The sequence below is a fragment of the Phalacrocorax carbo genome, chromosome 15, assembly GCF_963921805.1.
Source record: "Phalacrocorax carbo chromosome 15, bPhaCar2.1, whole genome shotgun sequence".
In the NCBI taxonomy this organism is placed as follows: Eukaryota; Metazoa; Chordata; class Aves; order Suliformes; family Phalacrocoracidae; genus Phalacrocorax; species Phalacrocorax carbo.
In genome coordinates this window covers 9,521,661-9,547,819 of record NC_087527.1, presented here as the reverse complement: position 1 = coordinate 9,547,819, position 26,159 = coordinate 9,521,661, and the positions used below count along the sequence as shown (strand labels likewise).

Below are 26,159 nucleotides of genomic sequence, written 5' to 3'. Positions count from 1 at the left end.
GACCTGAAATAAGCTACGGGGGCTAACGGGTCTGTTAATTTCCCTTGTCCTCTCTTGTGAAGTATTTTGGCCTATGTTAAGCTGCATGTGAAGGAAATGGAGATCATGTTTTAAAACACTTAGTGAAGAAAGTGAGAGCATCTGCTCTGCCACCTGACAGTGTGATGGCTCCAAATGCAACATCACTTGGTGTCCTATGCCAAGCCACTGCTCTGGGAGTCCCAGCAGGTTTGTCTCCAGCTGTTTTGGTGCCCTGTGCAGAGAAAGTAACTACTTAAAATGCAAAGAGGAGAAAGCTTCTCAGATGGAAAGGTCTTGTTATCAAGAAGAGCTCCTGCATCTTCGCCCTTTCAGGTGTGTGTGGTCATATGGTGTGCCCTCAGATGCCCTCGCCTTCAGAGAAACTGATGCCTGGGCAAGGCAGTAATCTTTCACAAACCTCAATTGTCCAAATGGTTTCCAGAGTACGTGTGCTTCCCAGGAAACTTGCCCACTCAAGTGTGCTTTCTCTGTTGCAGGCGTCTCTCACTCCAGTGAAGTCTGGAGGAGAACTGGAGGAAAAACCAAAGCCAAAAGATCGAATCACATCTTGTCTTTTGGAGAACTGGAACAAAGGAGAAGGCCTGGGATATGAGGGAATCGGCTTGGGCATTGGGTTACGAGGGGCCATCCGGTTGCCATCCTTCAAGGTAAAACCAAAGATCTTTCTTCATTACGGGGACATTCCCTAAAGGAGCATTAGGAGGACAGACCTCTCTAGGTTTGTACCCCAAAGCCCTGCAGCCTGGTTAAACATGCCATGTTTACTTGGGTTGCTCCTGACAACATCACTTGTAACCCGCCAGTACACTGTAAGAGCAAGGGTCCTTTTTCCCAGCCTTAGCTTTTCATCCACCACTTGAGTGAATAGTCTGTAAAGGATCACCCTGCTCTGCAAGGTAAAGGGGACATTTCCCTGTGTTCAGGACACAATGTTTCAGCATGACTGTAAAAACACATGCTTATGCTCATATTGCTTTACAGTTATTTGCTTGCTTAGAATGTATTGCAGTTTGGCAGCTGAGTCTTACCTGAAGTTTGGTTAAAATTGTTCTCTGCCTTATGTGAGTTTACAGAATCAGACTTGCAAGCATAGGATCACCTATTTTAAAGAGCATTTGCATTAAAATTTAAAAGTTTCTTAAAAATGGAGGGGGGGGAAGAGGGTAGAGGGCTTTCCTGAAATTAGGGTTTTGAATGCCCAGAAGGTGCAAGTAAAGGTTTGGGATGAGAGATTCTGGAGTCTACATTTAGAGTAAAACTTTCTTTGAGGTCTTTAAGATGTCATAGGCTCAGGCTCTCTTTCTGTTCTGCTACATCTCAGACACTTGCATTTGTCAAGAGTTTCTCTGTCATCTTCAAAGTACCTGGTGATGACATGCACCATGCTGGTACCCAGAGTGTTTTGATGCAAATTGAAGGGGTAGAATTTAATTCATAGTGAAATTCTGTTTGCAAGCAAATAAAGGGATCAAGAGTTGGGGAAGTGGCCCTTAGTTTCTGGGTGTAAGTCACCATGGCAAAATAAAGCAGTAGCAATTTGCTTAAGAAGTTGATTTGTACTGTTTCTAAACCTTTAGAAATGGTAATTGTGTCTTTTGTTCAGGTGAAAAGAAAGGAGCCACCTGAAGCTGCCTCAGCAGGAGATCAGAAGAGAATCCGGCCTTCTACTTCTGTGGATGATGAAGATGAAGGTTTGCAAAGCACATTTGTTTGAAACACAAGAGCCAGATGCAAACCGCATGCAAGCTGAATTCTTTTAAACTTCACAGCAGTACGCTCACTTACAGTTAGACACAGAGTCAAGGATCTGAGCCGAAACCCTGCTTCCCACAAAACTCTGATCAGCTGAGAGTTGTCTCCTCTGGATTCAGTTATGTTAAATTCAGTGGCCGGAAATTTAAGACACACATTTTATGAATAACTTATTTTAGGTTTAGTTCTGCTGATGCAGAGCTGGTCACCCAGTAGAGGGAGCTCAGATGAGTCACAGACTGTTCCAGGGGCATGCTTGCAGCTCACTGGGTACATTGTGGGAGAAAGCAGGTAAGAGACAGTTTGTCCTGCATTTGATTTTGGAAACAAAACAAAGTTATTTGCCAGAAAATATCCTAACATTTTTTCCTGGAAGCAGGGAAGAGTAGAGATAAGACAAAGCTTTGAATACCCTTTGTTTTGCATAAAAAAGTGGATTCAGGTTAGTAGTGTCATAAAGTTGATTCAGACTGACAACTGGTTTTGAAGCCAAAGTACAGAAGCCGCGTTTTGTAAAGCACTTGAATAAAACAAAAAGGCATTAAATTTGGCTTACCTGCTCTGGCCTCAGTCATGCCACATCTTCTAGCTGCTCTGCCTATAGCTTGTCAGCTTTGGCCACCTGCATTTTGCCACCCTTGGCATTTCAACACCCTGCACCCAGTCTCACCCTCACTTGTACTGTGAAATTAGAAAGCTGCTGTAAGCCTGGGGACTCACACACCACATAGGCACATTGCTCCTAACTTTGATCTTCCCAAAGAAAAAGTTTCCATTATGTAGTCAACTCTTTCCTTCCCTTGCAAGGTATTTGATGGGAATTTCCTTCTTGGTTTTGCTCACCAGAGTCGGAGAGGGACAGGGATGCTTCCGATATAACATCTGACCTGTCAAAGAAGGATGCAGAAGCAGTGGGGCTGAGGCGGCGACCAGCGAGGCCACTGGAGCTTGACAGTGAGGGAGAAGAGGGAGATGAGACATCAGGGAAAGAGGAAGAGTCCTCCTCAGAGAAGGAAGAGGAGCAGGAAGAAGGAGGAGGTTTGGTGAAAGCAGCACCGAGCAAGGTGTGTTGGTTTGTGATTGCAGTTTTGAATGCTGTCATTAAAAGGGGGCCTAATAATTCCAGATGCCAAAGTTACCTCCTCTAGAAGATAAGTGCTTCTGTTAGGGTGTGTCCTAAGAGAACCTCTGTAAGATTATTCCCTCTTCATGTTCTCTGATCAGTGTCCCTGGGAGTCGCTGGTCATTGCTACAGTGACAGCCAGGTCTTAGAGTCAGACACTGTTCATTTTTGGCAATGCTTTCTTGCAAAGGAGGAAGAGGAAGACGAGGAGGAAGATGAAGATGATGACGAGGATGAAGATGAGGATGAAGATGATGAGGATGAAGATGATGAGGAAGAGGAGACAGGCATAGACACAAGTGACAAGGAGGAGGAGGAGCAGGACTCCGAGGAGGGTAAGCAGTTCTGGCAGAAGGAGCAAGCATAGCCTTTGGGTCAGGTGTGGTCTCCCTTTTGCACTTGTGAGCTGATTTTTTTGTTTGCACACCTTTCACCAAAGGGCTGTTTTATACAAGACAACGCATACAGGTATTTTTAATTGTCACCTGTGAGGCTTCTATGATCCCTCAGTTTATGGGTCCCTTTGCAATAGCTCTCCAACCCCTAAGTGATCTCAGCCCAACCTGGCAGAGGAGCAAAGGTCTTAAAGCCAGCTAAGTTTGTGCCCGTTTTATGAAACATGTGGCTGGGAGAAGGGACCACATTTCAAACAGGACTAATTTGGCCACTAATAACTTGCTGTCCTATGAATCAGTTCCTGCTCTGGAAGGTGGTAGTTTCCACATTTTAAACCTGTGTATGAACGCAACAGAAAATCTTAGCACAACTCCAGTAAAGAGGCAATCCACCGAGAGACCCACATGGGCAGGGTGCCAGGCAGCGCTAGCTCTGCTGTTCATGGAACCGCCTGTTGTATGGCGGTTGTTGCAAGCATCCAAATACATGGTTTGTAAGTCTCTGCAAAAATAAATGAATTGGGAGGCAACTCTTCCAACCCCCATGCTGCTGTTGATGCTGTTTCCATGCTGTTACAGTGTGGAAGTGATATTTGCGTCTGTAGTAGACCCTGATTGTTTAATGAAGTCAGGAAGAGGAACTAATGGTAATTTGTTGTTCTTGTAGATGTAGCAAGTCCCTCATCTTCTAAGGCTGAAGTTGAATCATCTGATGAAAGTGAGGACTCCTCTGAATTCGAGTCGAGTTCAGACTCAGATGATGAAGATGAGGATGATGATGATGAAGATGAGGAGGAAGAGGAGGAGGGGATGGCTGAAGATCAAGACAGAGAAACCATGGTTGCTGAGACAGAGCACGAACCTGCTGGTCATGAGCTTCCTGATGATGAGAGGGAGACTATTTTGGAGCTGTATCCTGTGGAGGACTACATGGATGCAACGGGCTTGGGACTCGCAGAGCAAACTTTGGCAGTGAAAGATGAAGGCATGGAAGAAATCAAGGCAGGGGAAGGTGAATGTGGTGAAGTCCCAGAGGCATCTATTGCTGCTGAAACACTGAAACACTTGGTTATGGAGAGAGACCAGGAGACAAAGCTTGCACTGTCTCCCATCTGTAGACCAGGTATGCCCTTCCATGTGGTTTGGCATTTTTTACCACATTTCCAAGTACATTATTCTCACAGCATCCAATATGTAAGGTTTTGTGTTTCTCTTGTTCTCTTTCTTCCTCCAGTCTTGGCTCTAATCTAGGGGTTATCTGTATAGGCGAAGAGGTCTGTGCTGAACTTTCCTTCCTAGTAAGGAGCTCTACACAAGCCATCTGCTGCTAAAAATACTGTGGTTATTGTATCCAGAATCTTATCCTCAGCCAGTTTAGTTAGTGTCCTACAGGAACTGAACAGTTGTCATCGTCCGAGGGTGACTGATTGGGTGGTGTGGTGCCTGAAGCTCAAGATAGAAAAGCCACGGCTGCTAAAACAGAACAGGAATCTGTGCTTAATGAGTCACTACTGGCTCTTTCGTTTTAATACCGAAGCAGTATGTGACTGGGAAGCTATATGGGGCATATGAGTGGAATGTCAGAATTATATCTGGTTCCTGATATTTTTTTTTCACTTAGTCCTTTCAAATGAGTGATGCTCCCTGGTTTTCTGGAAGAAGGAGATTTTCTTCATTCAATACAACATTGCATTTAACCGAGGGAAATTAGAAACCTTTTACTAAAACAGGAGTGAGATGCATAAAGGTTGACAAATTCAGTAGCTAGAGGGGAGTTGAAAAGTTAAAAACTGGAGCCAACAGGCAGCGCACATCTAGTGTGGCCTGCAGTGTGAGCCTTGGACAGGACTGGTGTCTGAGGACTGGGCAGTATTCTGCCACTTGGAGAGCTGGAAATCCAGTCCCTGCACAGGCTGTCACCCCTTGGCTGCCATAAAATCTGAAAGCCGTAAAGAGGCAAAATGTTAAACTGGGCAGGCAAAGAAGAACCTGTTTTGCACAGATCCTTTCTAGAACAGGTTGGTGTCCAGAAAGGACATAAATCTGGGGAGACCTGCATTTGGGGACCTTGACATGTGAAATGAGCTTTACAGGTAAACTGTGGGAAGCTCAAACTGCAGCATTCCCCTTGTGCAGCCCATCCTTGTCGTACGGGAATGACAGGGATCAGACCGTCCTCCAGTGACTCTTTGGTTTGTTCAGCACAAATGGGGAGTGCTTCCCTTCCACAACTCTCCAGGCATTTTCACCTCCCTTTGCTCTCCCACTTGAAAATGTTATTCTGAGCTGCCTAACAAGAGTCACTGTTGATTCCTTTTGGCCCTGGCCCTAAGGGGGTAAATAAACTTCAGACAAATGAGCCAGCTGCAAGAGAGAGCAGCATATAAATTGCCTCATTGATACCATCTGAGTGTCTCTTCATTCATTACAAGGGCTTCCCATTTGCTTCATGTGTTGTTCAAGAGTGTTACGCTCCTCCCTTCACTGCTGCCTCCTTGGAGAGCTGAGGGTGCTTCTCAGCCTTGCAATTAGTTTACCTTCCCACATTAGAAAAGCTGGTAGCTTGGGGCTCTGACAGCTTTCCTCCAAAGTCTTTGCCCCACAATCCACCAATTCTTTTTATGTCTGCACAAAAGGTGGTCAGTGGTTTTGAAAGCAGAAAACCTTCATTCTGGCCTGTGTTGTAGCTAATCCTCAAATTAATAGTGCATTTTTAAAAAATGGTCCATTAGGGATGTCTGTGGTAGCATCTAATTACTCCACACTCTGTGCCTCCAAAATGTAAAGCATTGAAATTTTTAAAGCCTCCCAGTGGAATTGAGCTGTTCTGTAATTGCAGCATCTTAAACGTGCCTTTACTGGCAAGTGGCAAGTAACTGAGTGGAAGCAAAGATCCTGATTCTCCTCTCTTTTCCCCCTTTCAGAGGAAGAGTCCGAACCCACTACCATGCTGGAGCCAGAAATACAGGAAGGTCCAAAGCCTGAATCTCAAGATGAGGAGGAGGCGCTCTGTCTCTCAACTCCAGTGGGAGTCTTTGGAGAACCTCTGCCCAATAAAAGCAGCTTCTTTAGCAAGTCTGATGACAGCAGCTTAGAAGTTCGTGTTAAAACAAAACTGCCCTCGGCAGCAGAGGAGGATGACCGGCTGCCTCGCACGCCTGGACGGGAGGTGATGATCCATTCAGAGACTGATACTCTTTTGCTTCCAGCCCACAAGGTGCCATCCTCCATGATTCCATTACCATCGACTCCTGGTAAAGAAGAATCTTTAGTCCCTCCAGAAAAGTTCCCTGAACAATTAATGGTGACCAAAACGTCTGTGGAAGAGGAGATTCCTCGGACTCCTGGGCGGGACATTTTGGCCAAGCATTCACACCCCCTTGCGAAGTCACAGAGTACGGACACTGTTCCAGCCACACCAGGAAGTGATGCTCCCCTTACGGGAAGCAGCTTGACCCTTAGTTCCCCTCAAGTCCCAGGGAGCCCCTTTTCCTACCCATCCCAATCTCCTGGCATTAACAGTGGCATTCCTCGGACTCCTGGGAGAGATTTCAATTTCACGCCTACTTTCCCAGAGGCTGGTGCTACCATTCCTTGCCTTCTGTCTGGCAAGAAACAGTCAGAGGATGAGCTAGACGAGAAACCCTTTAAAGAGCCTCTTGGTGCTTCCCTTACAATCAGCATGAACAGTGTTCCTTCCCCTATCCCTTTTGCCAGCCCCCCACAAGCAGATTTCCACACAGACATGGGTTTGCCACCTGATGAACCAATACCTGTAGCAGCCCTGCCATGCATGCACGGAGATGGAAGAATGCCCGTTGAGGAATGTAAGGCAGATGTAAAATCTGTTTTGCTCTCTCCAGAAGTACCCACTGGTGCTTCTATTCTTCCCCCACCACCACCACCGTCTGTTCTTCCCAAAAGGAGGCCAGGTCGACCAAAACGGTCACCACCTTCTGTCCTCTCGTTGGATATGTACTCGGGCAAAACCGTAGAACCTTCTCCTGTGCCAGTGGCCTTGGTGGAAAGTGCTGTGGGCAAAGAGCTGTTGAGTGGACATCCTGATGCTTTCTATGGACTGAAAGACCCAGAAGCTGTCACCCTGGACTTCAGGAATGATGGTTTCCACGAGAAAATAGCAGCTGAGACAGTTGCAGAGAAACTGCCATTTAAGGAACTGGAGAACCAGTGGAATGAAGACTTTAAGGAAGACGAAGCTCATGTAAAACCTAAAAGACAGTGGCGAAGACAGAAGAAGACACCTGAGGACCTCCCAGTGATTCCTTCCCCTGAGTATTCCCCACCCCGGCCTCAGTTCAGGCCACGCTCTGAGTTTGAGGAGATGACCATTTTGTATGATATTTGGAACGGAGGCATAGATGAGGAAGATATCAAATTCATGTGTATCACATATGACCGCTTGTTACAGCAGGACAATGGTATGGACTGGCTGAATGACACCCTGTGGGTATTCCATCCTTATATCCTTTCTCACTGGTGCTCTGCATTACACAACACATGTAAGATGCACTAGATGGTCACTGTGCAGGACTTACAATGCAAAAGATTGTTTGGTGGAAGAAGCATTTGCTTACTAGAATAGCAATTGCTTATATCAGCAGGGAATTTTAGACTGTTTTGTTCCCTGAAGCTGCAATACAGAAATACTGCAGAAGTGGCTGTTCTTGTTATATTTTCAATCTAGGACTGCAGGAAAATCTGTATGCACCTCTTCTGGGGAGATTTATTTGCTAGTTTGAGAAGCTTCTGTCTGCATTTAAACCAGACTTTTTTCAGCTTGCTTGTGGGATTTCTAGTCTGCACATACCGGTCTTTAACTTGGGGCTAAAATTTGCTGTAAAAATAATCTCACCATCTGTGCCCAAAATGATGAGATAGTGGTGCTAGCAGCTTTAACTTGCTTTGAGCTTGAAATACTAACGAAAGCAATGGTTTCTAATGGGACATCAGGGCAGACATGGTCCCAAGCCGGATGGGGGAATGTACTGCTAGTGCTGCAGTGAGGAGCACGTGTAGCACTGGCTGGTGCTGGTGGGGCAGAGTCTGGCCCCGTCCCCTTCCTCCCTGCCCATGATCTGGTAATCGGCAGCATAGGCTGTAGCTTTGAATCTTTGGGAGCATTTTTGGGACACACAAGCTGCTTCAGCATAAGGCACTACATGTGTACAGCCACCAGTAGTGATCTTCAGAACAGAGCCTAAAAGGCTGTGCTCATAACCTAAGAATTCTCTAGTAATGTTTTTAGGAAGGATGTATGAATTTATGTGTTAAAGAAGACAAATGCACCATCTCGTGAGTTGCTAGAGATTGTGTAGAGTTAAAATATCTCATCCCTTACTCCCTGCAAGATGTGAAAGCAAAAGCAAAAAAGCCCAAATCACTTAAAACAGTCAGGTATGATACTGACAAAAAGCAAGTGGAGCTCGGTGCTGAACTATGTGTTTTTCACCTTTCTTTCCCTGCATCTCAAAGGGCAATGTCTAACATTAAATTTATAATAATCTGCCTTTTCATACCAGTGCAATAGCCTTGAAGTAGACTTATTTAATTATTTAAAGGAAATATTCTAAAGGGATGATGAAATGCATCATCCCCAGTAATTCTCAGTCTGTGTCTGCCCCATTTGGGAAAACAGTTCCAAAACCAAACCAGTTTCAAGGTGGGAGTAACTGGCGCTGCAGTGGTGGGGGACCACAGCCAGCGAAAGGCAGCATGGGACGGCTCAGGGTAGGGCTTGCCTGTACTTAAATGTATTTGTGTTTGGCAGCTTACACAGTGGAAATATTTGAAATCTGTTTCCCTGATGATAAGGATTATTGTAACAGCAAATTTTACAGTCACTTTTTAAACCATTAAAAAATCATCTGCAGCCAATTGCCAGTTCATCCTGTGCTACAACTGCACGATCGGTGTGAAAGTACCTGCAGGGTTCACGTGCTTTGCAGTAGGATCACACCTCAGCACTCTGATTTCAAGGCCATCACTTCTTGCCTTTTATGGTGTAAAGGATATGTTATGACTCACACGAAGCATTTTTGGGTAGATCTCCATCGTCATAGGCTTCATTGCTGTGTTTTTGGGGTGAGCTGCCAGTAGTGCAGCTCTACGGTCCTTCCAGAAGCCAAAGACCTGAAGGTGCCTTCTGCCTGCTCAGTGCAGTGAGTCCTTGCCAGGTCAGCTGCAGGTTTTCTTGACTGATCAGGACAGTGGGGTTTGAAAACATCTGCGCATGGTCTTAACCTTGCTGTCAGGGTCTGAAGGAGCTGACCTACCGAGGCCAGTGAGACCAGCATCTCTTTCCAAGCCCTTTGGGCTGAGGAGCATCTCTTGCCCATCTGTGCCGCTTCTAGCCCTAGTCAGTGCAGGTAATTGCTGCCGTGAGATCACTCTGATGTCTTCAGGGTTTGGGGTGGCTGCAGGGAGCTTCTGGCGGTAGAACAAAAGTGTGTCACTCAAAAGAGGGGACGGTACATCCAGATGGCTGGGCAGCTGCTGTCTGTGTATGTAGTGGGTGCTGTGGGGAAATCCTTTCTCAAACAGGTTTCTCTTGACAGCTTAACCTTTTTATGTTTAAATTTTCATTATATCTTTACTTCAGTTTCCCAAAGCATGAACCTAAGAAGGAAAGGCTCTACCTGGTTCTCCTGTAGGCACGTGGGCTTCTGTGATGTTGTTTTTATTTTTCAATAGTATTATTATTTTTTGCAACCCCCACAAAACCTTCCTGATTTCCCAAGCTCCTGGTGTTAGCCGCATGTAGCTGTAGCAAGTTTTGTCTGAAATCCACCGGCGGCTGTGTTTCTCCTTAACTTCTTTCCACCTACTAGCTTTTCTACCCCCAAGAAAAAGAAGCGGGATGATGGGATGCGGGAGCATGTGACGGGCTGTGCACGAAGTGAAGGCTATTACAAAATTGATAAGAAGGACAAACTTAAATACCTCAACAATAGCCGAGCTTTTGCGGAGGAGCCTCCAGCTGACACGCAGGTGAGGACATGTCTTCCGCTGACTGTTGAGGTGTGGATGGGATTTGGTTTTATATGGTGTCACGCACAGTGGATGGTTCCTGCCGTTTGGCAAGGAGGGAGGTGAAGCTGTTGCTATGCCTGTGTTGAGTTGGTCATCCAGGAGCTGCTAGGGAGGTGTTAGTGTTTGATGTAGGATGTTTTAGGAGGCTACACATTCTGTGGTGATATGTTGTAGCACAAGAGATTGCTCACAGGGAGGCTGTAGGGTGTTGGGTCAGCTTTGATCACCCATTTGTCCTCTCAGGGTATGAGCATCCCTGCCCAACCTCATGCTTCCACCCGGGCTGGCTCCGAGAGGCGGTCAGAGCAACGCAGGCTCCTCTCCTCCTTCACTGGTAGCTGTGACAGTGACCTGCTCAAGTTCAACCAGCTCAAGGTAGGTCACCCCGTGGATTGCTGCTTTGCACAGGGGCTGGCTGGGAGCAGGCTGAGGCCAGGGCAGGGGACCTCCTTCCAGTTTCACCTCACCTTGGTGATGGCCATCTTGGTGTTGGGCACCATTGTGTGTGCCAGAAGATTGAATGGTACCTGGCTGTCCTGTGCTTCCATGTAATACAACTTGATACAACAGTACAACTTAATACAACATGTAATACAAATAACTTATTAAAGGAATAGGAACAGAGAAGTCACAGGGAGAACATGACACTTCGTCCAGTATGCTCACTTGTAAGAAGCGGAGACATGAGCTGGCTGATAAATGGCTATAAATAAGTATATGATGATACAGAGCTTGAGCCCTAGTCAGAACCATCAGGGTTATGCAGAACAGAGACCAATGGCCTCAGAGGATCTCTTTTCCCCAGTGTGTGGTCCTTGGTAAAAACCCAAGTACTGCAGCGCTATGGGATCTCCCATGGCCTCTGTCCTGCCTTCCTGTCATCACAAGACAGAAGGAAACTAAATCAGGTTGAAGTACCCCAGCACTCCTTGTGGCTTGGAGCGTGCTGCAGATGCTGGACCCCGGGATGGCCTTTCCCTTTCTGTGCTGTGGCTAATTCAGGGTTGGGGTGTTGGGGTGTTTTCTTCATGCAGTTCCGGAAGAAAAAACTAAAATTCTGCAAGAGCCACATTCATGACTGGGGCCTTTTTGCTATGGAGCCTATTGCAGCTGATGAGATGGTGATTGAATACGTGGGTCAGAACATCAGGCAGGTAAGCTGAACTGTGGGTGAAATCTGAGCAAAAACTGACCCTGAAAGAAGTGCTTGAGTATGACAGATGGGGTTGGAGTCCCTGCTGTAAGGCATTAGCTGCATGAGCTAGGCAGAGGTTGGCATATGGTTTGGAGGTACAAGGGTGGGATTTTCAACAGCCCACAGAAACCAAGTGCTCAAATCCTTAGGAGATAAGCTCTCAAGAAGCCCATCCTGACATCTGTGTTTTCAGTTAGGTCTGTGTTCTCTTGGGGTGTCTGAGTGACACAAGAACAGCTCAGGTGAGCGTTGCGTAGATATCTGCTCACAGATCACTTCTGTGCTGTGTCTTGACACTAAATATGGGGTTTTCTGTAGGTCATTGCTGATATGCGTGAAAAGCGATATGAGGATGAAGGCATCGGAAGCAGTTACATGTTCAGAGTTGATCATGACACCATCATTGATGCCACAAAATGCGGGAACTTCGCCAGGTTTATTAATCACAGCTGCAATGTAAGTATCATTGTTTTGCATATAATTGTACTCTGACATACTGATAAACCCACTGAGTCCTTGCTAACTTTGATTTGGGGCCATGTTCAGAGTAGCAGGGGGTCACAGGGTTATGATTAAATGTTAATGAGCTGTGGCAGATCAAAGCAGAGTCTAAACTAGCATAAAGAGATTCAAGGGACCTGGGAAATTAAACACACAGCGAGTCAGAGTGCTCTCAGAATCCTCCTGGCTGTGTTGGGGGACCCTGATGAACACTGTTCAAACATAGCTAACAAATATTTCCTTAAAAGAACCAAATTTTAGCATTGCTATTCTGTGGGAACAGTCTCCTTCTAGTGTCCATGTGGGAGAAGTATTTTCTGCCCCAGCAGGTGGAGAATGCCTTCCCCTCTGCTCTGTGCTGCAGTCTACTCTCAAAGACTTGGCTCCCTGATCAAATTATTAAGCGATAGTTGAACTGCTCTTAGCCTGTGACAAACTTGGTAGAGCAGTACCCAGGTTCTTTTGCACCACAAATGACCAGAAAGTGGATATTTTGGAGGAGCACAAGGAGGGCTGCTGTGTTTTCTGGCTTCATACTGCCTTCTCTCAGCTTCTCCTGGGTGCAGGCTCTGGAAGCGTGGCTCAGGCTGTCTAGGGGAAGGACTGCCCTGGTCTGTTCTAGCTTGGAATAATTGTGTGGAGACTGGGAAGGTGTGGCCATCAGGAGCCTAAGTCATTACCTGTTCTGTCACCCTTGCAGCCAAATTGTTATGCTAAAGTGATCACGGTGGAGTCTCAAAAGAAGATTGTCATCTACTCCAAACAGCACATCAATGTGAATGAGGAAATTACCTATGACTACAAGTTTCCAATTGAGGATGTAAAAATCCCATGTCTATGTGGCTCTGAGAACTGCAGGGGAACCCTGAACTGAACTCGAGGTTTCTCGTCACACTTGCACCTTCGGCCATGTCAAAACTGTGGTAACCAGGTGTGGTTGCACTTTGCCAAAAAAAAGAGGAGGAAAAAAAAAAAGGAAAAAAAGGAAGAAAAAAATTTTAAAAGGAAAAAAAAAAAAAAGGAAAAAAAAGAGAAGAAAAAACCAAGGAAGTTTCGCACATCTGCCAGGATCACGAATGGAAGCAAAAAGCGCACATGCCTACGAGGACTGTTCATGTTTCAGGTGCTCTTTCCTTTTCAGATCCAACACGCACACAAAAAGGTGACTACCGTTTTGTGGCATGGTCTATCCAAACACTAGCTTCTCTGTTCAGTCCCTACATTAATGCTCCATAATGGGATAATGGTACCTTTTTTTAAATTGTTGTTATAAACCTTCATCTTTTCATAAATGCTGCTACCTTTTTCTCATCAGTTTTGTTGGTTGAAAAAGACATTCAACGTTTAAATGTGAAGCAGAGACTGAAAACGCCATATAGGGTTTGTTGGGAGCTTGATTGGCTGAAATTGCACAGATTTCTCAAAGCTGTAAATAAATGTAAGGTTGATGTTACAGAGCAAGCCAGAGGCTTGAGGGTGTGCGAATGGGTGTGTGTGCGTGCGTGGGTGCGTGTATGTATGGAGATGTTTCCGCAATGAGACTATAGGTGAACTGTCCGGCCTTTTTGTTAGGGATGAGCCTGAACAAGTCCCCTAAGCCAGACACCCCGGGGAAGAGTCAGGTCAGCCGCAGACCTCAGCTTAGCACCTAGGGCTCGTCTCTAATTTTCATATGCAGTGCTGGTTTATTGGGGAATCAAAACCCCTGCACCCATACATGAAAAATATTTGGATACTGCAATCACCAGTAAGAAGTCGAGTCAGTTTAGTAGCTGTAGCATTGTGGCATGGCGTGTGGCCTTTGGGGATGCCTGTTTCTTGGAGGTCAGTTTGTCTTGCATGCAAAAAAGGCTGAGGCTGAAATTAAGTGAACAATTCAGTCCGTGTTTACGCTGTAAAAATCTTACCCTCCTTGTAAGCATACACTACGGCCCAAGTTTATAACAGGATTTTCTTCCTCTAGATGGGAAGCAGGCTGATGTGTGTCTCATGAATTTTTCCCATTTTCATCTGCATTTCCCTGCCCTTGTGGCGTTTTACATGGAGTATTTGCTCTGTCCTTGAATGTGGGAGATGCCTCCTATGATAGGAGTGAGCTGTGCCATGCTGCTTTCCTCCCTCTGTTACTGAGTAACTTGGATTGAGGTGGTTCCATCCCTCCAGTAAGAACATGGTAAAAGTGTCGCTGAGAGCAGGCTGCAGGAGCAATCCTGTCCTCCCCCATCTACAGCATGAAAATGAATGCTTCTTTAAATTTGGAAGGCATATTTTGAAGTGATTTTTTGATACATTTGTCCTTGTAGATGTGTTGAGGTGAAGGTTGCAGTTGTTTGAGAGGTTCCATTTTCAAATGGGGCAAAACACCAAAGAAATACTTCTTTGGATGTGATCTGGAAACGTTACATGACTGTTCAGGTGTAGACAGGATCAGTTTTTCAACTTACATTGAATTTCTCCTGCTTTAAAAGTAGAGATTAGTTGTGGTAAAACCTTTTTGATTGGCTTATAAGGGGAAGTTGCAATGTCATTATGAAATGGGAAGATTATCTGCAAAGCTAAATGTCTTCTCCCCACAGAACAAATTGCACAGCTGTGTTCTTCTGTAGCTTTTTAAAATTAGCGATAATTGCTGTATGACCACAGCTCCACGAACAGAGGTTGCAACCTTGCAAAAGGGTTTCCTGGAAGTTTTTTTCAGCTGTTAAGTGGAATTGCCAGGCCTGCACTGCAGAGCGGAGCTTGTAATTTAGGTTAGACATCTACATCTACAAATTTCTCCTTCGGACAAAAGGCCTGAAAGAACAGGAACAAGCAGACAGCTACAAGCTGCCTTAATACCACCTGTATTTCTGTCTGAGGGCAAGGAAATTGTTGCTGAGATTGGACAGTCCGTAGTCTCATCTCTGTTTTTGTTTTGGTTTTGTTGTGTCCCGTCCCCCCCCATGTCCCCCCCCAAAATCTCTCCAGCAATTGGGTAATGGTGACCCAGGACGTAAAATTATGAGAAGCACAACTGGTTTCTGTCGTTGAACGTTGGTTGTAACTGCAGCGATGGCAGGAGCATTTGGGAGTTAAAACAGCTGCTCAATTTTTTTTTTTTTAAATAAGGTTCATCTTGTTGTGTTGATGCTCCAGTTGGCATCTCTACAGCTTGGCCTTTTACTTTCAAAGCTCTGGAAATGCACAGAAGTTTCCTGTGTCTCAGAACTGAAGCCCCTGCATGCAGCAGTTCTGCCGATGTCCTTGGCCTTCTTCCTCTCTGATCCACCAAACCAGTGCATGAACAGTGGTTTTGTGGAGGCAAAGACACCCCAAATAGCTCAGCCCATAAGTACCTGCTGACAGTTTTGTATTTCCCAGTGTATCTGTGTGCTCTGGACAGGATTAGCCCCTGCAGTTTGCCTTAATCTTTGTTGAGGAGAGGCAGAGAGTCAGGTCTTGGTCTTCTGAAACGAGACCTACAGGTTGGGTTCCTTCACTGTGTTTTTAGCAGCACCAAAGGGATTTGGGTGCCAAAGACCATGAGCACCTAAATCACCTGGGTGCTTCTGAAACTCCCCGTAACCCATCCCTTTTTAGGATCCCAGACAGAAAATGTGAGGTTTTTTGAAGAGCTGAGGTCCCAGTAGCCTGCCAGGAGGAAACAGAACTGTTGGATCTGCAGCAGTTCTGAAAAATCACATTGGTCTGGTCTCAGAGCTAAACCTGAGGCTTTTCTTCCCATAAATCTTGATTTGCAGAGTCCTCCCTGTGCAGCTTCTGTCTCAGGCTGCAGAGCTGCCCCATCCCCCAAAACAGTGCAGTTTATGGTGAGGATTATAAGCCTGGTTAGTGATTCCATGAGCTGTTGCAGTTGCCTGTGACTGCCCTGATCCTGCAAGCCGATGGGGCCTGATTGGGGCAGGGGAGCCCTACAGCTACGGATGTGGTTTTGGAAGGCAGCCCCATGGAGGTGCCTTTCTAATCCCACCCCGGGTACTTTGGCTTGTACTTAGAAGAGGGTGAGATGAGGGGAGAAAGGCAGAAGGTGCATCACTAACACCAGCCTGGACTGGTCCCAGTGTTCACCTCCCGCTGTCAGCGCAGGCACCCCAGCACTCCATGGAAATAGTGCAAAGGACTAAAAAGAAACCTCACTAGCGTGTGCTGCTTTACAGAGAGATCTACTGAAGTTGTTTAATTCATTGAGAAGCTTGTCCCCAATTTATCTTTACTTAAATTGAAACCCAAGACAAAAAAGAGAGAGACATTGACTGTGCTCCCTGCAAAATTGTATGTCGCTAGGTGAAATAACCCAGGAGAGTAGTGCAAAACTTTTGGAAATAGAACTTAAATCTTAGTTTCCCAACATGGAGCTGGCTTGAGTTCAGGGTGCAGATGCCTCCGCAGTTGGTGTTTCTAGGAAGCATGCTCTGTGCTTGCAAATCCCACCTGCTGCTGCCCAACACCTTCATTTATCCGTTCAGTTCACACCCTTGTTTGCAATTCCAGGTTGGCACCAAGAAGTGGTCTGTGACTATCAGGGGTCCGGGAGGGGAAGGGGCTCATCTTGCAGATATTTATATTGTATAGAGCAGCTTATTTCTACAAGAAGAAAAAACATTTTTAAACTCCAACAAAGTATACAGTAGTTTCAGTTCTGGTTTTTGTGACCTTTTTCAGGGATCATTTCAGTGCATTTCTGTATAAAATAAAAATTTAAGGAAAAAAGGATTTTGAAGTATAAAAACCCGCATCATCTGTACATAGGCAAACTCAAGAATCTTCTCTTCAAACACTGTTTCTTGTAGAAACATGTTGAAATTTTTTTGCTGATTTCTTTGTACTTCAAGAGCATGTAAATAATTTATTAAAAGTGACTATTGTAATTTGGAGTTCTTTTTAAACAGATCCCAGCTCTAAATCATGTCAAGGAGATGGGGAGGAAGGAGGACTAAGTATAGCAAAGGAGCTGGTGGCATTTACAGCTTGTGTCAAGCTTTGTATAATGTAAATTCTGTATAAATATGTTTTTTTTTTTGTGAAATAAATAGATGGAATTAGAAGCATTAAGAAACTGAAGACAAAAAATTGCCAAGTCAAGGCTGCTTCTTTTTTCCCCCCCCTCAGTCTGAAACCTAATGTGCAAAATCTATTTATTTCAAGCGAGGAAATGTGTACAGTCTAATAGACAACCTAAAGTGTATTTAAGCAAGTTTGCAACTGGATTTTTTCAATTTAATATTTGTTTTGTTTTTATGAGTTTCCTCCTTAATTGCCACTGTAGTATTTGTCCAAGTGAAAAGAAACACATCGTAACGGACACTCTAAAACAAACGGGCAGTTTAAAAAGCAAAACGGAAGAACACCCGGCTCCCAATCCTTGCAGTTTTCTGGTCCTATGAAAGGTTGTTTTAATTCACAGTGTGAAAATAAAGGACCTCCTTTAAAAGGAGGCAGGCAAAATGGTTTGCAATAAATGAAAAAAAAATCTTATTTTTTTTTAAGTTCCTTAAAAAACCAACTCTGCTTTGAAAATTTAGGATTTCTGCTTTATCTTTCGTTAAGCAAATTTATAAATTTAGGGATGTTTTGTGCATATAGAATCTGTCACCAGTATGTATCTTGTTTTGAAGAAAGTGTTTTTGTTGTGGATGTGTCATGCTGTATATATTTGTTCATATTTTTGTGAATTGAATACTATGTACCATTGTATTATAGTAACTTTTATAAAGCAAACCATAAATATACTGACTTTTCTTACAGAAAAATTATGTTGTGCTTAATGTATAGCCAGGGCAGCTTTTTGCTCTCAGACCCATGCTGGGAACCGCAAGAGCTCAAGCAACCAGATCTTTACTGAAAATATTAATTCTGGTGAGCAGGAAATGACTTTGAGCAATGTTATATTGCATGAAAAAATATGTGAGTTATTTGATCTTATAAACTTAAAGAAAATTTCCTGTGTATTAAAAATCCGTACACCCCTTAAGAGCTGAAGCACAGCCGGGCCCTGGCCCTCCTGCTACAGTGCCGGGTGCCCCTAACCCTTCAACCTCGGCGGTGCTGCCTGGGCAGGTGAGGGGTCCCTGCTCCTGCAGCCTCTGCCCTGGGTTTTTCTGAGTTCGCATCTTTTTTTTTTTTCTTTTTTTTACTTTATGGAGGTGAAAGCCCTTAACTGGTGAAGCGAGGTGTTAGTGTTGCTGGTTCAGGCAATGCTGTGAGGCTGTTGGGGCCAGAGGCCCTTTGGGTTTTTTCTTTTAAATAATTTTTTTCAAATCTGAAATTAATTCTGTTACCTATGGTTTATAGGGGGGAAGCTGGGGGAGCCGCTGAGGTTTGATGCAGGTGAAAGCACAGCCTGGAACTGGCCATGTGCCCCCCACCCTCCCTCGCTGGGGGCTGCTGTGAAAGCGGTGGCGGTCAAAGGGGCTTCTCTGAGCTTTAGAAAAAAAGATGCCCAGAGCAGAGACAAATGGAGCGGCTGATGGAGGAGGAAATGGAAGAGGCAGGAGAGAGTCTGGGCTGTAAGGTGACTTCCCAGCTCAGTTCTTGGCTTCTGTGGCTGACTGGCGGCTGAAGGGATGGGGATGCAGGACAGCCAAACCTTGCAGGGCTCGGCCTGGAGGGTGGCTGTGTGGGGCAGGGGCTTGGAGCCTGGTGGAAGGACTTGTTTCTGAGGAGCCCATCCTGAGCCAGGGGCTTTGGCTGCTCAGGGTTTAAGCAGCTTTGATGCTGGCAAACTGGGGGAGCAGCAGTGGGGGCACCGGGACTTTGGAGGGCAGATATTGCAACAGCAGTGAGACCTGGGGACACTGGAGACCCTGAGATGTTCTTCAGCAGTGACATACTGAGGTCTGTGGGCTCCTCGGGCAGCGTTCGGCCTGCAGCCACAGCAAACATGGGGTAGAGGGACTCCAGCCCCGACACATTAACTTACCAGGCACTCAGGTTGTGACAGGACAGGGTTTTATTGTGTCAGTGGGGAACGTCCCCTTGCAAGCAACAGTGACAACACCAGAGCAATGCCCAGAGGGGACTTGGCATGTGCAGGTGGGATCTGAGCCAAGGACTCGATGCCAATCCCAGCAATTACTTCTTGAAACACAGGAGAAACCCCAGCCCTTCATTAATTCAGGAATTTGCAGGTATTAGAGCAAGACTGTGTTGCCTTGGGAAGGGTGAAATACGTGAATTCGATTAAGTGTCATTCCAGAATGTTGTAGCTACCTTAAAACCATGTGTTTAATCTTGGCAAATTCCAATTCAAGATTGAGTCTAAAAGCAATTAAAATGAGATCTTACAAAACAAGATGTGCAGAGAGGCAAACGCCTCCATGGTTTCCTCTCCCAGCTTCCTGTGTAGCTAAAATTAACAGAAAACTTAGGGTAGACCAAATTTAAGCACTCCCAGTTGTTTCCTCTGTCTTCCTCCATAGCTGCATGTCTTTGGCACATGCCTTAAATCTGCCCTTTGTTAAGAATTTGGTGGTTTGGATCAGATTAAACTGCTTTTTAAGAGCGTGTTCGCTATTTCCCACACTCCCTCTCCCAAGCAGTCACCGGAGGGCAGTGCCTGGGCTGGGTCGGGGTAGGTGTTGAGTCCTTTTACGTCTCCAGCTTGGCAGCAGCTTCCCTGGGTTTATAACACTTAGGTCTGGGCTATTTACCAAAACATCAGTCGTTTCCCGGTTCGTTTGTGAATCAGCTCATTAGGGGTGAGGGCAGCGTTTCTGCCACCCTCTAGATGCGCTTGGTCTCCCCGTTGGGCTCCAGGATGGTCAGGTTTCCTCTTGCATCTTGATCCATTTCTATTGCTTCAAACAGAGACTTGAAGTTCCCAGCGCCGAAGCCCTGTGGAGATGACAATGTTACAGACCACAGGGACGGGCAGCGGGTTCGTCAGCCCGGAAGCAGCTGGGAAAGAGCAGCACCAAGAGCTGGCTGGGTGACGGTACTTGATGGCCCTGAGGTCTCGAAGCCAAGATTGTCATGAAATCCTCAAACCAACCTGGTGGTTGTGCCGCTGGATGACCTCCAGGAAGACTGTGGGTCTGTCTTGAACTGGTTTGGTGAAGATCTGGAGCAAGTAGCCTTTCTCATCAAAATCCACCAGAATTTTCAGTTCCTGAAGAAAAGAAACAGAGCAACAGTTTGAAGACCCACAGAGGAGCAAGGGGATCCCGCTGCATCACCCTCATCCCTGCAAAATATTTCGGGGAGCCAGTCCAGCCCCAGGCAAACCTTTTCCTTCTCAGGCTGGTCTGACTCACCGCCAGCTTGTCAATGTTCTCCTTCACTTTGATTTTGGCAGTTTTCAGCCTCTCCCGCAGCATCTGGTAGTAGCTGGATGGCACATCCATGAACTGCACGCCACGCTGCTTCAGGTTGGTGATCTGCAAGGCAGGGGAGACCCTGGCATGGGTTGGGCTTGGGGCTCATTTGTGGAGCAGTTTGTGCCAAGAGGATGGCCCAGGATGGACGGTGTCGGGAGGTGGAACGATACTTTCCCATGGCACTGGCCAAAGTCATGCACGGGGACCTGTCCCACCCTCTCGCTTTGGGCACCACGAATGGGAGGGCCCACGATGCCCTCCCCAGGCAATGCAGAGCATTGGCCACTGTGCAAAGATGCTTCATCCCACCCTGACCCCTGATACCTGTGGAGGCCCTTTGGCCTGGAGGGGAGCCCCAAATCAAGTGCTCAGAGGTAGCTAGGCTCAATCCAGACCAGCATCTGCCCCAGGCAAAGGTGGGTGGCGTACTATGGTGGTGCAGCCCAGGCTGTCTGAGCTCCCCACCAGCCACCCCCCCAAGGACAGCACGTGCCATCAGGGTCCCTGCAGACCCCAACTGCTTTAAGCTGGAGGGTCAGGCATCTGCCAGCAGCTCACAGGTGCAGGCAGGTCCCTTTCCAGCTACTTGCTGGGCAGTTAACCCTGGTTGTAAAACCACCACGGTGCAAAGCCTGCTCAGCCTGCCCGTGTCCTTGTACCCCAATGGGTGTCATTGTCCACCACTGCCCTGTGAAGAGGGCTGTGCCCCAGAGGGCGGGGGTGGAGGTGGAGCAGGACCAGGGCAGGACGGGCTGGGGCAGGGAGCTGCTGGGGCTGCACTTACCGCCGAGATGATGTCGGAGGTGTTCAGCGCGATGTGCTGGACTCCGGCCCCTCCATAGTAGTCAATATATTCCTACAGAGGGAAAATGTCACTGTGTTAATGACAGCACAGCTACAGTGTGCAAAGGGCTGAGCATGGGCTTAAAAATATGAAGCAAAATCAGCTCCGGGACACCATGAAACTGAAAAAAGACACTATTGGCCTATTGGCGTGGTCCTGGCAGCTCCCCCAGGGTTTGACAGCCCTTGGCAGACCTGAGCAGAGCCAGGGCTGCTTTCCAGCAGCTACCTTAGCACAGCACATCTGTGCTAGCTCTGAATCACTCACCCCTTGGTCCGTTTTCCTTCACCAAAGCCCTACTCAAGGCAGTGGCAGCCTGATGGATCAACGAGCAGTGTCCACTCACCTGAATCTGGGATTTCTTCTTGCCAAGAGCCGGCTCGTTGATGGGCATCTTAATGGTCTCTTCGTAGTTGGTGACCACGATGGAGCGCAGGGCGCTGAACTCGGTGTGCAGCTGCTTGTCATCCACTGACCAGAAGCGGTGGAAAAGCAGGTTCTTCTGGTACCTGCCCAGGCCACAAAGGGCATGATCAAGTCCCTCGCTCCATCCCTGCACTAACGAAGCTCTGCTCTGGCTTAATCAGCCTCAGCTGTCACTGTCAGAAGCTGTGAGACCAGCAGAGCGGTGCTGCTGCTCTGTCCCGCCTCCTGCCAGCCCTCCCCACTCTTACCAGTCTGCCACTGGGACCATCTGGAGGTCGGGCTGGTTCCCCACAACATGGTCAATGAAGTTGAGCTTGGCACTTGGTCTGCGGGGGGAAGCCGGGGGTGGTGCTCAGCTGGGCTCAGGGGCACCCCACAGTGCGGGGGGCACCGGGGCAAGGCAGCGGGGGCCTGTCTGGATCCTCTGTGGGACATCCCACTGGTACATGGTGGCAAAGAGCCAGGCAGGACCCTCTGGAAGGTACTCACAACTTTGGCAGCAGGGGGTCCTTGAAGAGGGGTGGGTGGTACCCAGGCAGGAAGAGGCCCTTGTAGTTGAGCTTTTCTATCAAGGTGTGGGTGGTGTCACCATACTGCAAGAGGTGGGGGAAACAGTTGCATCGTGGACCCATTTTTTCGTGGACCTCTCAGGTCCAGCCTGCTCCTGCAGACCTCGCTCTGGTGCAGCGGCTCAGCCTCCGCAGCTGCCCTGCTGCTTACCGTCTGGATCACTGCAAACTTCACCTTCCCAAATTTGTCCTCCTCCACCCAGGGTTCCTTCACCACCACAGCTCCACGCTCCTTGGCTTTCTGGGCAGAAGGAGAGAGACCCCTTCCTGCCACAGCTCCCTGGGCTGGGAGGAGACATCCCCAGGCCCTTCCCCACCTCCCCTTGCTGTTTCAGGCTGCCGGTCAGGCGGGAGCAGAAGGGCTGCCTACCTGCACAATGAAGTCGCAGTCCTCCACTTCGAAAGCAATGTCCTTCACCCCGTCACCGTGCTTCACCAGGTGCTCCCCCATCTCTGCCCGGAGCAAGAGCAGCCACAGCCATGAGCAGGGGTGCTTTGCTCCACCACAGCCCTTTCCCACTCCATCTCCCCCCACAGACACCCGTGGTACCTACCCTCATTCCCTGGGTTGAGCGCGGACGAGAGAACAAACACAATCTGGTGAGGAAGAGGAGGACAGGTGAGGGATGGAGATGTGGCGGTGCCCCCGGGGCTGGGGCAGATGCACTGCAGGTGCGGGGTTTAATGGTGCAAACAGGTTTTGGCAAACCCGCCGTCTCCACCCTAGTGGTGGCACCTCTGCAGGTGCTTCAGCGCCCTTACCTTGTCCTGTTTGATGGCATGCGAGACCACCTCCCTGCTGCCAGTCTCCAGCCCCCGGTATGCCAACTCCTCAAACCCCAGCTTGTTGCAGTAGTAGGATGCAGCCTGCAGGCACACGACAGCTGCACTGGGTGAAGCCGTGGTGCCGGTGGCCCCCGGTTCCCATGGGGCTCCCCCCAGCTAGGGCAGCACCAACAGCCCATGGGGAACGGCCACTGTGGTTTATGCAAGTCACGCATGTGCATGAGTGTGCACATCTGTGCACAGGGAGCAGTAGAGCTTTTCTGCTTCCCTCCAGCAGCCTGGAAGGAGCAAGTAGAGGTGAGAAAGGGCCCATATTGTGGAAAAAAACCCCAAACTCAGTGGGAAGCACTGCCTCCAGAGACCTCCTGCACCCAACACAGCCAGGGACGGGCAGGACACAGCTGGGCAGCAGGCAGGGAGCTGCCACCAGTGGCAGAAATGTTTCTGCCTGTCTCCTGTTCATCTGCCAGGTTGTGCAAAAAAGCAGCTCAAGTCTGAGGCGGAGGATTTTTTAACTTCCCAGTGGCCTTTTAGCAGTGAGAGGGGGAGAGCAGCTACCGTGACGCCCTACTGCTCAGCAGGCTGGTGACCACAGCTCGAGCCCTGCCACGTGGGGTGGGCTGGTTTGCATTTTCCGGACACCTCCCACACACACCCCCAGGCAGCTGCCCCTCACCTTGTGCAAGGGCCCCCAAGGCCGTCAGCCAAGGCCATGCCAGCAGCCACAGGCTCCGAGCCAGGGGCAGGCTTTGGGACGCTGGCACGGCCCCGACCCAGTGGGCTGCTGGGACAAACCGCCCCCCTGGCAGCCAATAACCAGAGCAGCCACCCATCCCAGCACGGCAGGTGCCCACCCAGCCGGCCACAGCCTCTCACCTGCTTGGCATTGCCGACCCAGAAGGTGATGGAGTGGAAATGGATGAAACGGCCTCGCGGGGGCTAAAGGGAAGGGGAAAACAGAGCTGAGAGCCACCGCTGCAGCCTTTCCCACAGCGCTGCTCGTCTCGGGAGCAGGGACAAGTGATGGCTGCAAGCCTGCAAATGCCTCTCCTGTGAATGCATCCGAATTAACCAGGTGAAACCCCAGCTGCTGCCCCAAAACAGTGATTTTCCAAAGTGCTTTACAGTCAGGTGCCACAGGATCCTGCTCAGCAGGGTGGAAGGTGGAAGGGAAGGAACCCTGGCTCGCCTCGGGCTGTGTTGGTCCCAGTGTTCCTTGTGCTCCCCGCAAGCAGCCCCCAGTGCTGGGGCTGCCCAGGCACTGCGGCCAGGGCACAACACCCACCCATGAACCTTGCAGTGTTAAAGATTAATTCTCCCTCCAAACACTCTTACACAACTGCCAGCGTCTGGACAAATACCCCTTCACTCTGTTCCCTACCGCTCTCCCACTGGAGCTGGCTGGACCCAGGCATGCTCCCACCCAGCCTGCAGCGTCGGGGACCCCGCCGCGATGTGCACTGGCAGCTTTGAGAGCACTTTGAGAGAAAAAGGTGGTGAATGGGTGCAACATTTGGAAATAAATGTTGCAACAAACAAGGATTCTGCTTAGGCATCGGTGTTGGCCGGGAAATACTCATCATCTCCCATTTGTTGCTCTCCTCCCAAAGCAGAAAGAAAAAGGAAATGAAAAAATTTCCATCATTAGTGATGATTTACAATGAGGAACCATGTCCTGTATGGTCCAGCCAGAGAGCAGTTTTGATTTTACCAGGTAATCAAGGAGTAAGGAATTAATATTATTTGCATTATCACAGCTGATGGTTCACACCAGGCAACAGGGCAGGACCATGGACACGAAACGGCTCTTACCTTTTCTCCCTTGTCTGTGTAAGATGTCTAAAAGAGAGAATCAGAAAAGAGAGATGTTAGCTGTTCGGGAAGGTACCTCAGCCCCAGAGAGCTCGAATCCAAAGGTCAGTGCCTCAGGAGCAGCTCTTCTGCGTGACTTCCAGCACAGTCACTGAAAAGTCTGAATTCAGCATATTAAACCCAGTAAAGCTCCCAAGAAATCCCACACCGTTGAGCCCCAGCCATTTAATTTAAGTCCCATCTGCTGCCCCTCACCATTTTTGTGGCCTGGTGATGTGACAGCAGCAAAGAGAGTGAGAGTCTGGGAGGGCATTTAATATAGTGGTGGGACAGGGGAAGCTCCTCCTCAGCTCCACCTTCTCCCACCTCCAACCCGAAGCATTTACGACCCAGAGATGGTTTGGTTTGGGCTGGGAGCTGCCAGCATCATCCCGTGGGTGGCTTTCTGGGGCCATGTGGTGGGCTCCTTTGCAGCCCTGGCTGTGGCACAGCAGGGTTAAACGTGGAGGTTGGTGAGCGTGCAAGCTTTCAAGTGTGCAAGCGTGCGAGGCTCTGTGGCACGGGAGCCTGCTAACCCCACAGCAAAACCTCCCTGGCCCCACGCACACCGGTGGGGTGGTGGGGTGATGCAACCGCAGCAGCACATTCCCCCCAGCCCCCTGCCTGCCCCTGGGGACGTTCACCCCTTTGCAGGGATGTGTCCTGTCCTGTCTGACATTCAGCCAGGACAGTTTGGCCGCATGCAGCGCCCAGTGGGTGCGCGGTGTCTGGGCCTGGGGCCACGTGGTGCCACCCTCAGCTGCGGCGAGCCCAGGGCTGCAGGGGTCCACAAAATGTGGGAGCAGCGGGAGGAGCGGGCAGGCGGCAGCCCTGCTGTGGGGAAACACCAGTGCACACACACCCCGCGGCTGGCCACGGTGGCGTGCCGGGGCCGCCGGTGGGGCCGCAGGGATGAGCACGGGGGCTTGGGCGGTGTGAGCGGCACAGGGCTGTGGTGGTGGGGTTGTGTCCTTTGCTGCCACCCACCCTGGGGACACAGCCCTGTGCGGCCGTGCACTGCCCCTGCAACCGTGCTGGGGCACAGGCTGGAGGGGGGCCAGCAGCAGGGCAGGGTCACCCCGTGCCGCCATCACAGCTGCTGCGCAACCACACGTCACAGCTGTGTCACCCCATGGCACCGCCACCTCGGTACCGCCCCCCGGCAGCATCACACCTCCGTAATCCCACGGCACCGCCCCCGCGCCTTCCGCACGCCGGCACCGCCCCGCCCCGCCTCCGAGACGCTGACCCCGCCTCCGCAGCACTGACCCCGCCCCCCGGAACTGACCCCGCCCCAGCGGTGCTGACCC

The 26,159-nt window shown here is 48.8% G+C and overlaps 2 protein-coding genes across 3 annotated transcripts in view; one reads left to right on the top strand and one right to left on the bottom strand.

The window, feature by feature from the left end:
- The window catches only part of SETD1B (SET domain containing 1B, histone lysine methyltransferase), a 53,111-nt gene extending 37,954 nt beyond the window's left edge, over window positions 1-15,157 (top strand). For both annotated transcript variants that reach the window (XM_064466130.1, XM_064466131.1), the window contains 11 exons: window positions 519-689; window positions 1,646-1,733; window positions 2,641-2,858; window positions 3,108-3,252; window positions 3,980-4,435; window positions 6,237-7,793; window positions 10,154-10,320; window positions 10,606-10,737; window positions 11,397-11,516; window positions 11,876-12,013; window positions 12,759-15,157. In XM_064466130.1, the coding sequence (XP_064322200.1) occupies window positions 519-689; window positions 1,646-1,733; window positions 2,641-2,858; window positions 3,108-3,252; window positions 3,980-4,435; window positions 6,237-7,793; window positions 10,154-10,320; window positions 10,606-10,737; window positions 11,397-11,516; window positions 11,876-12,013; window positions 12,759-12,932 (3,366 nt within the window). In that variant the 3' untranslated portion in view covers window positions 12,933-15,157. The remainder of the gene's footprint in view (window positions 1-518; window positions 690-1,645; window positions 1,734-2,640; window positions 2,859-3,107; window positions 3,253-3,979; window positions 4,436-6,236; window positions 7,794-10,153; window positions 10,321-10,605; window positions 10,738-11,396; window positions 11,517-11,875; window positions 12,014-12,758) is intronic.
- Window positions 15,158-18,989: 3,832 nt separating this feature from the next.
- HPD (4-hydroxyphenylpyruvate dioxygenase) lies at window positions 18,990-25,148 on the bottom strand. The gene is made up of 15 exons (XM_064466125.1): window positions 25,066-25,148; window positions 24,811-24,837; window positions 23,875-23,937; window positions 22,975-23,079; window positions 22,767-22,809; window positions 22,583-22,665; window positions 22,364-22,453; window positions 22,133-22,236; window positions 21,892-21,969; window positions 21,564-21,726; window positions 21,158-21,229; window positions 20,311-20,433; window positions 20,049-20,165; window positions 19,415-19,891; window positions 18,990-19,315 (listed from the first exon to the last, which is right to left on the bottom strand). Exons 1-14 carry the CDS (start codon window positions 25,066-25,068, stop codon window positions 19,781-19,783), a joined length of 1,182 nt encoding a protein of 393 aa, XP_064322195.1. The 5' UTR covers window positions 25,069-25,148; the 3' UTR covers window positions 18,990-19,315; window positions 19,415-19,780.
- Window positions 25,149-26,159: the final 1,011 nt, after the last annotated feature.